This window comes from Emys orbicularis, chromosome 6 (genome assembly GCF_028017835.1).
Source record: "Emys orbicularis isolate rEmyOrb1 chromosome 6, rEmyOrb1.hap1, whole genome shotgun sequence".
Lineage (NCBI taxonomy): Eukaryota > Metazoa > Chordata > Testudines > Emydidae > Emys > Emys orbicularis.
Window position 1 is genome coordinate 82,634,470 of NC_088688.1, and position 14,614 is coordinate 82,649,083.

Below are 14,614 nucleotides of genomic sequence, written 5' to 3' on the forward strand. Positions count from 1 at the left end.
AAAATGTGTGTTTTTCTTGGTTTCAGAAATAGATAACCCTGAAAACATGAACCAGTTCTAAGCAGGAATTTTCAGGTTTGCAATAATAGCTGTGGGAAGTGTGAACTTCCACATCATCTCAATGGTAATTCAGATGCCTAATGATGGTTATCTAAATGTCAACATTTGTAACTATTTCTCTGATGACTGAAGCAATTAAGAAAGATGATCATATGAATCTTCTGAGTGTGAAATTGCATTTTGATGCCATGAATTGGGTGATGCCTGGCAGAGTTGTACCACGATTTACTTTCCCACTAATCTGGTCCATGGAGGCAGCAGACTAGAGGAGAGGAGGAGGAGAACCCAGAGAGCAACCAAATGCCATGAACCCAGCAGGGCACTTGGGTCTTACCAATGGGAACTAAATCAAAAGACCCCTGCAGCGCTTAGGAGGGCATATGAGCCCCATCAACAGGGAGCTGCGCCCACAGAAGCATGCATGATCATATGCACAATCTGCTGCCATTGGCATCTCATTTGAATGTTGAAAGTGAGTGGAGCTTGGTTTGTGGGAAGAGTATCATTGTTTATTTTTCCATTCCCAATTTAACCCCTACTTGGCCAGGTACCCTGCCTAATGCTACCTGAGGGTGTCCAAAGTAGCTGCTCGTACAAGAATCAATATTAAACCCAGACTCAAAATCATCAGTAAGGAACATACAAGGGGAGCAGGCCTTGGGAGAGAAATGGCAGGAAGGTGGATGAGGAAGCAAGAATCTGTTTCAGAGTAAATAAACGTTCCTTTTAAGAAAGGGAGATCACCAACCAAACTGGATGCATCAGTTTTAAGTCTATTGTGAAAAAAATGCTTCTTCTCTTCCTTTTTATTCATGGATCTTTTGCCAGAATAGCAGTGAATAAACATTTGAAAATGGAAAAGCAAAAAGTTTGTGTCTCTTATCAACAGAAGTTAGACCAATAAATATTACCTCACCCACTGGGTCTCTGTCATACATCATTCTTATTCAAGAATACAGGTACACCATTCAGGATGTTATTTTAAAACAAGAATGGGGGCACTAATTGTGAAGTCACTCTTCATTTGAGGAGTCTAGGATTACCTTTACAATTACTACAATAAGGATGCAGAGTACAAACAAAGGACTCTTTAGGAAGAATTTAAATTTGATTAGCGACTTGACAATGCTCTTCAGCTAAACGCCCCCACATCACTTAATGCCACTTTTTCTTTCTACTCAATCCCAAAATGAGATGATTGTCCCAGTAGCAGCACGTATTATTAATTAAATTGTGAAAGTCACCAAGAGGCAAATTATAATTTGATTGTAGTAGTTTATACCTGGGATATCTCCTTTCAGAAACAGTTGAGCATTGGCATTATGTCCATGTACATAATGGTAGAAAATTTTTTAAATTGGGTTAATGTTGATAAATGTAACACATCGGGGTCAGATTTGGGAAGTAAAGGAGATGCAAGTAGAGGTAAAAAGTTCCATCCATGTGAATCGCTCACAGTGGACTGAATATCTACACTAAATATGAATAGGCATGCCAGTTGTCTCCGTAGCGCCCCCACTCCCCCATCCCCTCTGTGGGAATTGTACATGCCCATGGGCTCTGCTAGACTCCTTCTTGATGGGGGATTTCAAATAGTGGCATTCACCCCAAACACCTCCATCCTCTGGAATCAAATGAGATTTCACAGTTATCTGTAGATATGTGACCCTTCCTCTCATTAACTATTTTCTGTCTTATATTTAAATGATCAGTACTGCGCACCTGAGTTAATGCTTCACAGACATGAATGGAGCAGCTCACACCTACTGCTGGAACTATAGCTCGAGGCTCTCTGAAGACTTATCTCTGTACTGGTTACATTCTAATCATTTTTGAAGTTTTCTCAACAACCACAACAGTTAGAAACTTGCTTTTTTCTAAATGAAAGTTGAGGTTCTGGAGAATACTACAGTAGCTTCAGAGGTGCTAGTGAAGCATAGTAGCTGTTTTCAAGCCCTGGTTATTCAAAGCTGTTTTCCCAAGATTATACTGAAAACATTTGACATTTTGTTACCAAATCACAGGTCTATGCAGTGGTTCTCAACCATTTCATGCTGCTGACCAATTCTTTATATAAAAGTAAAGAGCTCTGCTCATGGGCCATAGCCTCCTAATTTACACCTGCCCAATAATAGTAATGTAATTTAGCATTAGTTTAGTTAAGACAGAAGATGAAAACAAGCTTTCCTTAATGGGATGGATACACTTGCATGGTTATATTGCCTCATTTTGTATGTGTATCCTCTCACTTTACCTGCAGCCTGTTGGCCATTAATTTGATCACAACTCAATATTCATCACAGAAACATTTCATCAAAAAACCTAGACAACCTCTGTGCTAAGAACAGAAGCTTAAAAAAATCCACTGGTTAAACAAGCTTTTGGAAACCGTAAGAGTCTTGCACTCTTACAAATGCAAAAAATGCAACTGCTTCAAGACTGACATCTAGTACACCGATACAACACAGGCTTCTCTGTAGACCGCTGGAAGTACTCTGCACACCACCAGTCTGCAGACATTCAAAACTTTGCAAGAATGGTCATCCTTTAACTATATACGTGCAAACAGTGGAGAAGAGTAATTGTTGAGGTATTTCAGATGTGCAGGAGTTCATACAACATTTGCCCTTGTTGTTTTCAACACTTGATGCACATATTGATACATACAAAACATGCATTTAGAAAAAACAGTCACATATGCTGTACTCAACATATTCCCTTCTCTATCTCTCATTGTGAGCAAAAAGTCTCGGGGCCTTATCATTAGAAAGAGGAGCCACACAGTTTTTAACTGAGGCTACGGCTACACTAGAGAGCTTACCGTGGCACAGCTGCACTAATGCAGTTGTGCCACTGTAAGCACTCTAATGTAGCTGCTCTAAGCCGCCGGGAGAGAACTGTCCCATTGGCTTAACTACTCCAGCCCCTGCGAGCAGCAGCAGTAGCTATGTCAACGGGAAAAGCTCTCCCACCAACACAGCGCTGTCCAAACCGGCGCTTATGCTGGTGTAACTTACATCTCTCAGGGGCATGGTTTATTCAAACCTCTGAGCGCCATAAATTGTGCACTACAACTTATGTCAGCATAACCCCTTTGTCTGGTTTGATATCATACTGGGATAGGTAAGGGCCTCCACAAACCCAAAGGAAACAAAAGCTGGTTTTGAAGCTGTTGTAAAATACTTCATGAATATATCAGTTGTACTCAATGGAATATAATTGAAAGATTATTGGTAAACTATGCAACCGTTTCCCTGACCGCATACCTGTTTAACACTGCATAATTATGTTACCATCCTGTTCCATTTCCTGGGAATTACTTGAACCAGGACTCAATTCTCTCTTTTCTGAAATGTATTGCCATGGTTCCTGAAATTATTCTGGTAGAGCGCTCACTTCCCCCAAAATGGACATACCCTCACTTTCCTACATCCTATAGTCCTATGCCCCAGCAGTTATTGCTTTGTTTTATTTCCATATTTTTCTCCCTTTCTACTTTGTTCTTTTTCACCAGAAAAGCTTGCAGGGAGAGAAAGCAGGGGCCATTAGTAAAAAAACACCACACACATACACACCCTCATCACCCAGGTTAGACAGGTGTGCCACACCTATAATCTAACTAACGTGTCACACCTATAGTATTTTAACCTCATATACATCATTTAGACATTTCTCAGTTTTAGTGCCAACCTGCCCTGCCTCTGTGTGTATTGTTCCTACAGTGTTCAGAAAACTGTGAAGAGGTATGCTCTTGATGAGATATTAAAGACTGGATGTGCTAAACAAATCTTTCTTCATATCCCCCCTTATCACACAGTTCGCCACATTCAGTTAAGCAAGTTAGTGAATGTAGTGTAAGCATTATTACATATTCACATTTCAGGAAAGACACTGATGGAAACAGTTTTGTAAGCAAAAACAGGAAGAAAAAAAACCCCACAGAGATGATGTTATGTGCTATAACTTTATTGTGTGAGCATTGTTGAAAACTTTTATTGCCCTTTACAGAAAAGGGTGATTGAACATGTTAACAGTAGTTGGATTCTTGGGCAATGTATTAAATCTATGCAGGGATCATTTCCACATAGAATGATGATTCTTGCTGCAGCTTAGCCAGGAGGCCAGCCCAACTGACGTCCACCAAGAACATGGAGATGTACATGATAGACAGACTGCCCACCGTCTGGCCCTTCATTCACGACCATTCGGTATCCCTTGGTCAGGCCCAATTCAGCAGCACACTTCTTGCCAACAATCATTAAATGCCCAAGAAGCTGAAAGGATTAAAAGGGAAGGGAGAGAGAGAAAAAAAATCAACCACAAAAATAATTGTGAGCAATTTGAAGAACAATCAGTTTATCAGTTATGTGGAACAACTGGTAAAAAAAATCCTCCAAGTAAATTTTAAAAGCTATAGTGAAATGAAATTGCATATAAGATCAAGAATCTTATTTATAAAATGGCTTTTAAAAAGGAGGGAGGGGGTTGGAGGCAAGTTCCAGCCAATGGAAGTCACAGGCAGCCAGCACCTCTCAGGATTAGGCCCTTTTCATTCCTTAGGCAATGAAGAAAAATCCAATTAAAAAAAAAAGTTGACTTATCTAGTATATGTTCACAAAGACTTGGGGCCCGATTTTTAGGACAGATGAGACCTTCTAGTTCTCATCATTTCAGGCACCTCTTGCCAACCCTAACAACTCACTCCAATACAAGATGCCACAAACCCTTATTTTCCATACTAGAACAAGTATCATCTAGTGTAGAACAGAAGGATGGACATTAGAATATATTTCAAAACAAAAGCAATATTTCTGCACTGGAGACATGCATTTCTAAAGCTACATAATATTTTTCGTTGACTATTAGTTATTTGTACTGCAATAGCAGCCAAGATACAATAGATGCTGTTCAAATTCCTAAAAAGGAGAAAGAGTCCGTGCACCAAAGAGCTGGCATTCTAGCAACTACAAAAGTTAAAAAGAAGAAATGAAAAGTTACTGCCCTAATGAGACTACAATCTATGACCACTGTAAGTTACAAAATGTAGTGCTGAGCCATGGTTCCAGAAAAGGTGATTCTGCCTGTAGCTCTTTATAGTGCGAAAGGGGTCAAGAACAAAAAACATTCTGATCAAGTGTCAGTTAACTTCCTAATACTAAATACACAGCACTTTCATGATTCACCTGAACAAATTTCACATTTGGACTTCCATTTCTTTGGATTTCTTTCATTTTAAAATAAAGTCACTCCTCCCCCAATACACCACTTTAAGCATTAACAATCAAGCTGTTTTATCACAAGCATTAGAACAAGTTATCTAGGGAGGTTGTGGAATCACTATCATTGGAGGTTTTAAAGAACAGGTTAGACAAACACCTGTTGGGATGATCCCGATAATGCTTAATTCTGCCTGAGTGCAGGGGACAGACTAGATGATCTATTGAGGTCCCTTCCAGTCTTACACTTCTGTGATTCTATGGTATTATAATGGCCCACCAGGAGATTGAGAAGACATTTCTCTAGCTGAGTGACTAGAGATTCAGAATGGAAAGTTACACCTGATGCCAATGCAAAGCTGATAATGTTCCTCTACTGTTTCTCCTTTCGTTGCACATATCTCCATTCCAAAGTTTTGTTTTTTATTTTTAGGCAGACTTGTACCAACTTCCACCAGCTCAACATTGTAATAACTTATTCAACAAAGAGTGTGGCAGAACTGATTACAGGGTACATCTGCCATGAAGATTTTATAGTCCTATGTCAGGTGGTCTCAGAGCAGCCAATGAATTATTAAGAATGCCGCTGCATCTTGTGAGTGTGTTTTGGTCATTTAATATTTTAACTTTCAGAGCTTTTGTTTTAAAGCTATGTTGTAATAACATTTAAACTTGGCGTTAAAGCACCACAGGCATGCATTGCACCTTTCAGGCAGAAAATAAAACAAGATTCCTGCCTTAAAAAACCTAATAGTTTTCATATGTTATAATGGCAGATTCAATGTAGATAGAATTTATATGTAGTAATGTAATAAACTTCACAATACTTACAGATTCATCTGAATCTTCGGCTTCAGATAATTGGACAATAGGCTTCTTAGGAACCACTAGGAAATGCGTTGGAGCTTGGGGTGAAATGTCATGGAACGCAAGGCACTGGAGAAAGAAATGATTAAGAGCTGAAGCACTAACTTTTTAGATGAAAATAAGCCCCATATATAAATCTGAACATCTCATTACTACCCACACCCCTACTGGTACATACTGAATTTGAGATGGTAACTTCAATAACTTTCCAAAATTAGCGCTGGTTACTTGATATCCCTTAAAATGTAGTTAGCAATAAGAGGAAAACCTTAACTCAAATTAACACAAAATGCCCACATACAGAGGCCTACAAAGAACAGTTTTTAGTATGAACCAAGAACATTGGTTGGTTTATTTTCAGGAATTACTTACAACTATTTCTAAAGCATTCTAAATAATAAAAAGCAAATTTTCAGGCAATGAACTTTGCAATTTATTCTTTTCACGGCTGTACCTAATAACTAGTAGAATTAGTTACGTACATTCATATCAAAGAGCAAATATATCACTACAATCTGCTACTATTCTACACATTTTTAAAGACTATTATAACAGATATCACATGAATGGAAATAGTGTCATTGAAACATAGATGACATCTTTATTTTCCACGTCTTTGGAACTGCAATCCCGCATCAGTCCAGTATCCTATGTGTCACCAGAAAATGACAGATCCTTCAGAGGAACAGACTCCACAGCGGACTTACAAAATAACCCTACCTAGAGAAGCTTTTTCTTAAGCCTTTAGGGTATGTTTTACCTAGTAGCTGGCAGCGTGCTTCCCAGGATGGGTAGACAGCCATATGCTAGCTTTGTTTGAGCTAGTGCACTAAAACTAGCAGTGCAGCTGCAGCAGCTCAGACTAGCTTTCTGAGTATGTTTGTACTGCATTGTACTCAGGTGGCTTCAGACGAGGCTCGTAAGTGAAAAACAGGTTCAAGTATCACACTGAAATGTAAGTACGATATTGATACAATTAATCAATTGGAAAATAATTATATGGTAAAAATGAGAAAGTAAATATTTTTCAGTAATAGTGCACTGTGACACTTTTGTATTTTTATGTCTGATTTTGTAAGCAAGTAGTTATTAAGTGAGGTGAAATTTGGGGTACGAAAGATAAATCAGACTCCTGAAAGGGGTTCAGTACTCTAGAAAGGTTGAAAACTACTGAATTAGCTGATTACACTGAAACATCCTTTAATCCTACAAGGGCAGTTTTAATTCCTTAAGAGTTATAACAAGTTTCCTCTTTTTATCGCGTAAGAGACAATAATCACATAATTACTTAAACGTCCCAAAGTGTTTTAAGACTGGAAACTGGATTTCTCCCTATTTCTCATACTGGGTTATTTATTGTCAACTCACCTGGCAAATTGAAAAGCAGACTCATTTTACTATACTGACTCCAGCAATATATCCTCTACAGTTTACCATGATTAGAGGCAAAGTTTCTTGAAACTTTCACATAGACAAAGAGAAAGAAATACACTTATATACACATCTTGGTTGCAAAGCAGCAGCACAGAAATTGCTTTAGCAGCTACTTCAAAACCATTTAGTGTTCTAGAATGAAATTTCCCCTCAACAGCTGTGATATTATCCTGACCTATTAAGATATTGGCTCTTCAACTGTCATTAGCTATAAGAGTCATACAAATGGTATATTTTTCCAATAAGAACCCATCTTCTGCATTGCATTTATACGGGACCTGATTTTCACAAGCAAAGAGCAACCACAGCTTGCAATGATTTCAATGTTCAGTGTCAACCCGAGGAGGATCCAGTCAAATTCAAACTGCTAGATATAAGAACTGGATTATTATGTTGCTCTAGTAAATATGCAACTTTTCCTAACTTTAGGAGTCAAAATCAGGAGGCATGCCATCAAATATTAGCCAGATCCAACAGGTACCAGTGCCAAATTAGGATTTTGGTAACTTTCTCATAGCAAGATGACTGCCTATTTTAATGGTACAAATTCTGGATTTGTGGCCAAAATATGGCATGATCCAGATGCCAGATCAGAGTTCATGCAATGCTGCTGCAGACAGACACACCCATGTCTTGATTTTTAAAATACAAGAGTGGTTAAACATGTTCTCTGTTTAGACAGTAGAATTTAGATAATTGAAGCCCAATAATCCAGTGTTGGATCCACGTGTTGGCAGTACTACCATGCCAGGATGAACTGTTGTTTTGCAGGGTCTGCTGGGTTGTTATGGGGTTTTTTGTTTGGTTTTTTGTGGGTTTTTTTTTTTTTTTTTTTGCTGGAAGAGCTGCTAAATTTATTCTTTAATAGTTAAGCAATGCAATCTACTAGGGGGAGGGCAAAATGGCTGATCAAGATCCAGGGAACAGACGCAAGTATTTGTTGCACTACTTGTGCCAGCTAGGATCCATTAAGGTCCAGAGAGTTTTTGTTTCAGATGGCCCGCTACACTTCTCTATTTATGCTCTGGAGAGGGGGCTGTGGTAACCAAAAATAAGCGGTCTGTGATCCAAGGTTTGGCAGCACCGCTGCACCAACAGGGAAGCCGTGGAACTTGGAGGGATGGGATCAAAACCAGGCTTCCCTTTTCCCATAAATGATTATTATAAAAGGTGCGGCTGTTAGCGTAGCAACACCGCCGCGACGAGCTGGGGGGATCGCAGCAGTTTTTAGCCCACTGCCCCAGTGGGGAGGCCGAAGAACAGCGAGCTCTGACACACGCCACAGAAGCAATTGTGCAGTTCATGCGTTTAGCCCGAGTTTTCTCTCCTCCCGCAGCGAGCCCGCCACAGGAACACACATGGACCCCCAGCCTGTCCGTGACAGCCCGATGAGCGCCACAGCCCAGCACCCCGCGTGCAATGCCGAGCGCCCCCACCACGCCCCCGGGGAGCTGCTGCCAGAGGAGGGCACCACGCAGCAGCCGCCTCCCGCCCATGCAAGCGCGGGCGCCCGCAGCCCCCACCTGCTCGTCCTCGAAGATGATTTTGGCCGGGATCTCCTTGCGGATGATCTTCCCGAAGATGGTTTCGCCTCCGGGCCGGGCGGCCTGCGCCTTACGGATCTCGTCAGCCATCGCTGCCGGCTCGGCTCGGCTCGGCCCCCTGCGTGCTGAGCCCGCCCGCGCACTGGCGTGGTGGTGATCTGCCCCCTGGGAGGGCTCCGCCGGCCTCAGCCCACGGCATTGGTGCTCTCGCCTGCCCATCAACCTGTCCCCGCCCTGCTGGGCACGGAGTTAAAGGGACAGCGGGGTGTTTCTTGCCGTGCTGCTGGGCTCTGTCATTGCTATTAAACATTGTCCGGTGAAATCGGCCCCCAAGTGTAGGGGCTGGTCCTGCAGACATTTACTCCCATTTGTGATGGGGTGGGACTGATCCCGTGAGTAGTTATTCACATTGCAGGGTCAGGTCCTAGGTTGTCTTAAAATAAGCTTTAGCCAAACAAATGTGAATAGTTCCTATACTTTGTTACTCCGGTGGTACCTGTTCGGTTTGGGGTTGTTGGTGTATTTTTTTAACCAGAAGTGGCCCATTCATTCTGTGACAAGGCAAGGGAATGGCATATTTAATTGTAGCCCATGGATTATGTGCTGCTTTTCAATCTACAGTGCCACTGCCACTGGTATCAATGGGAGGAGAGCAAAAGTAGAATATGGAAAGGCCCCACTCCTGAATCTGACTCTATGGCAGTGGATCCCTGTGCTCATACAGATCCCCCACTGATGTAATTGACTTCAGTGATTATTCACAGGAGTAAAGCAGACATAGTTTGTCCCAAAAGCTCTCACCCTAGGAATCAGCACACAAACTGAGAGGCCTGGCCACGGATTGTTCTATGGAATGTAGAGGGAAGATCTAGTAGTTTCTGGAGCTCCTGCTTAATAGAAGTAAATGGATGGTTTATCTGCATATCTATGGAGCAACTGAGCCTACCCAACTGCCCTTGCACTGCCCCCAAAACTTTCCTGCATGTCCATAACTGCGAAATATGTCCATCCTCTGTGCACACTTCCTCTTGCTAAGCAGACTCACAGCAGTTCTGCCTGTTCTGAGCAGGGTAAGGCCATATGTATGCTACAGAGTTAAGTCAACTTAAGTTTTGTCAATGACAGTAAGTTGTTTTAATAGCATTGGTGGATATATTCACACAATGCTCCTTGTGTCGACTGAGCACATCCACAGTCATTGCATCGGCAGAGAGAACGTTGCATCGTGGGTAGCTATCCCACTGTGCAACTCGCCACCCTCTGCTGCTGGGAGCTCTGGGAGTGGATCACGGTGCATCATGGGGATGTGCTCGCTGTCCCATGATGCAGTTCTTTCCAACCCATCATGGACTTCCTACTTCATTTTGCTCCATTTTTCAACAGTCCTTGTGAACTGTGCATCCGCCATCTCTGCCTGACAACACAGATCCTGAGCTGCTGACCATTCTGGTGATGAGCATGCTGAACACAACGCGGCTGGTCCTGCAGTATTACATGAGCTGCGAAACAGAGAGTGTATCGGTTATGCCTGCCCTGCTGTCTGCCATGGAAACAAATAATTCAAGATTGCTGCTGGCATTCACAGAATAGCTTGCCATGGTGGAGCGTCGGCATTGGGCTCAGCAGGAAACAAACACTGAGTGGTGGGATTGCATCATGATGCATGTATGGGATGACGAGCAGTGACTGCAGAACTTTCGGATGTGCAAAGCCACCTTCCTGGAACTGTCTGCGGAGTTTGCCCCAGCACTGCGGCACAAGGACACCAGAATGAGAGCTGCCCTCATTGAAGAAGAGTGTGTGGCGATCACTGTGTGGAAGCTGGCAACTCCAGACTGCTACTGGTCAGCTGTGAATCAGTTTGGAGTTTGAAAGTCCACTGTGGGGGCTGCGGTGATGTAAGTGTGCAGGTCCTGCTACCAAGGACTGTGACTCTCGGTAATGTGCAGGAAATAATTGATGGTTTTGAGGCAATGGGATTCCCTAACTGCAGAGGGACAATAGATGGAACACATATCCCAATTTTGGCCCCCAACCGTCTTGCATTGGAGTACATCAACTCAAAGGGCTACTTCTCCATGGTCTATCAGGCGCTGCTAGATCACCACAGCCGTTTCACTGGCATCAGTGCAGGATGGTCAGGGAAGGTGCACGCATTTTTTGGAACACTGAACTGTATAGAAAGTTGCATGCTAGGACCTTCTTTCCAGAAGATTCCAATGGGGGGGGGGTGTGAAAATACCCATAGGGACTTTGGACACCCCACGTACCCCTTACTCCCAGGGCTCATGAAGCCTTACACCAGAAACCTAGATAGCAGCAAGGAGCGCTTCAGCAACAGGCTCAGCAGGTGCCGAATGATGGTTGAATGTGCCTTTGGCCAATTAAAATGTCTCTGGCACTGTCTTTTTGGCCCGTTAGGCCTCAATGAGGAAAATATTCCATTGGCCATTGCAGCCTGCTGTACTCTCCATAATATTTGCAAATCAAAAGGGGGAAAGTTTTCCCCAGGGTGGGCCGCTGAAGCTGATCAGCTGGCTGCTGATTTTGAGCAGCCAGATACAAGGGCAATTAGAGGGCCACAGCAGGAGGCTATTTGAATCAGAGAGGCTTTGAAAGAGCATTTTGAGCTCCGAAGAAGTGGGCTGTAGCCCACGAAAGCTTATGATCAAATAAATTTGTTAGTTTCTAAGGTGCCACAAGTACTCCTGTTCATTTTGACAATGATTGCCAGTCATGTGTCTGTATGTGGTGCATTTGGCGAGGCAATATTTAGTTGCCACCATAAATTACTTGCTTCTTGAGTGTTAATTGTAAGGAGCAAATAGTCCTACCTATAGCCAATGTGTCTCAATGTTAAGACTGAGCGATGTATGCATGTAAGTATTTCACAAATTAAGATTTATTTTATTTCAAAGACTCAAGTTTAATAACAGAATCAAACACAAACTTTTGGTCAAACAGGGGACATGACAAAGAAGAACAGTCTCGCAGTTAGGGCTCTCGCAGCTGGCTGTAACTCCAACTTTCATTGTGAAACCAGTCCCCAGGCGTGGAGTGCACGGGGTACTGTGAGGATCGGGTATGTGCAAGGAATGCGCTGGGGGGAATTTGAGAAGAGCATGGACAGCAGTTCTGTAGTGGCTGGAGGAGAAGTCAGACACAGATTGCTGCAAATGCAGGCTAATGAGGGACTTCAATATCTCTGGTGTTCGAGGAGCTTTATCATCTGCTACTGTGCCTGTGTACTTTCCTGTCTATCCAGCCTAAGTCTTTCATTAATTGTCTCCCTCCACACTCTTGTTTCGCTCTGTGCTGCATCTGTTGACTGCAGCACCTCGCGAAACAGATCCTCCTTACTCTTCCTCGGTCGCCACCTTATCTAATAGAGGCACTAAGCCGCTGTGGAGGAGTGCATTCTCAAGGGCACATCTGCAGAAGGCAAAGAAACAATGAATAGAGACAGTATTGTGAGTGCGCTTACTGCTGTGAATCACAAAAGTTACACATACCTCTTTCTCACTGTCCCTTGGCTAATACACAGGTCGTCGTGAGCCCTAATTATGGTGCGTTCACAGGGAAGGAGGTGGTGGGCAAGAGGGAAAGGGCAGGAAGGGACAATGGGTGGTTTGCGAAGGGGGGTTAATAACCCACTAGGGAGCCTATTGTGAATACTGGTACCCTTTTCCACTGGCTAGGGTAATAGAATCCAATATCTCACTCCTAAGCATGCATCCTAAGCAAGGGAGCATCTCCTATATGCGTGTGGTTTCAGACCAGCTCCATATGCCACTCTGGTCCCTCCAGAAATAATTGCTGGGTGACACAGCAGTGGGAGAAACAGGCAGCTCTCCCACGGAACCTTTAGCAAAAGATTGCAGAATATCTACCGGAATGTTTCCTAGAGATCACTATGGAGGATTCCCAAGACATCCCCATGTACATTAACAAACTTTTCTGCCATGGCTCCATTGAGTAGATGGACAGGCTCCACTCTGTTGTTAATTTCTGTCCCTTATCCTTCCTCTACCATATAACAAAGTACATGAGAGCTTAGTTTCCTCTCACCAGGCAGTATGAGCACTTGAGCAAAATGAGCACTTACCGGAACTCCCCTCTCCTGCATCCTGTGTGCCAGAGCTGGAGTGCTGGGACTAGCTAGACTCCTCCAGAGTGGAAAAAAGAGGTCCTGACTCGCCAAAACACCAGACAACCCTTGCCGTGTGCTCCACATCGTCCTCCAGCTCCACCTCCTCATCCACTACTTCCTCATCAGCGTTGAGTCCGCTGGCCACTGCCTCCAGTCCCCCTGAAGTATCCACGGGACTCTTGGCAGTGGAAGTGGGATCACTGCCATCCGCTGAGGATGGCGTGCTGCTCCTCATTTCTGTGGCGCCGTATCAGAGCAATGGTTGGCCTCCCTTGTCTTCTGGCATGCCTGCCTCAGCTCTTTGATTTTATTATGACACTGTTGCGTGTCCTTTTTGTGCCCCGTCTCCTGCATGCCATTAGCAATCAGCCTGTAGGTATCAAAATTCCTATGGCTGGTGCGAAGCTGTGACTGCACAGCCTCCTCTCCCCATAGACTCAGCAGATTAAACAGCTCTGGTGTGCTCCACGCAGGAGCACCTCTGCTGCGGAAAGCCAGCATGGTCAGCTGGGAAGATGCTGTGTCAACTGTGCATGCTGAGCAAACAGGAAGAGAAATTTCAAAAATTCACGGGCCTTTATATGTGTGTGTGGGGGGAGGAGATGTATACTCGTGTACCTTCAGGGCAGCAGAGTTCAAACCACTGACCAGAGCAGTCATGATGGGCATTCACCTCCTGGAGGCCAATTAGGGCGATATAACCAAGTGAGGTGTCTACACTGACGCTGCGTCACTCTAACTACATTACAAAAAGCTCTATGCCACTTGTCAAGATGGTTTTATTATGTTGGCATAGCAGAGGAGTTACATCGGCAGGAAGAGCATTTCAGTATGTACACCTCCACGGTTTTGTTGACGAAAGCTGACTTTTGTCGACAAAACTGTGTAGTATAGACAAGGCCTTAGATGACAAAATGGCACTGGCAGCTGGTCTACATTAGCATTCCCATCATTGCTAGCACTGACAGGAGATTTTGAGAAAAATCTTAGCATTTTAGTCCTGCAAATTGGTCCATCTTCCAACCACAAAATTAGACAAATGCACCACACCTCACTGAGATTAACAAACATAATTTCTAGGTGAAGCTGCTTTTAGAGATGAAAAGTTTAAAAATATTAGAAAACATTCCAAAAGCTAAAACAAAAAAACACAGTCCACCTAATTTTTAACCTTCATAGTTTGCAAAGCCCTGGTTTGATTTTTCTAACACTTTCCATAAAAATTCTTATATATAGGATCATTATATACTCTTGTAAGGGAAATATGTGATTTAACCATAACTATGGAGAGAATAGTTGGCAGAATTCTGTTCTCAGACCACTGTAAATCTTGAGTTACTTCA

General features: G+C 43.1%; 1 protein-coding gene across 1 annotated transcript; it reads right to left on the bottom strand.

The window, feature by feature from the left end:
• Positions 1-4,005: 4,005 nt before the first annotated feature.
• On the bottom strand, positions 4,006-9,264 carry HINT1 (histidine triad nucleotide binding protein 1). The gene is made up of 3 exons (XM_065406240.1): positions 9,101-9,264; positions 6,108-6,212; positions 4,006-4,334 (listed from the first exon to the last, which is right to left on the bottom strand). The coding sequence occupies exons 1-3, from the start codon at positions 9,209-9,211 to the stop codon at positions 4,170-4,172; spliced, it is 381 nt and encodes a 126-aa protein (XP_065262312.1). The 5' UTR covers positions 9,212-9,264; the 3' UTR covers positions 4,006-4,169.
• Between the last annotated feature and the right edge of the window lie 5,350 nt (positions 9,265-14,614).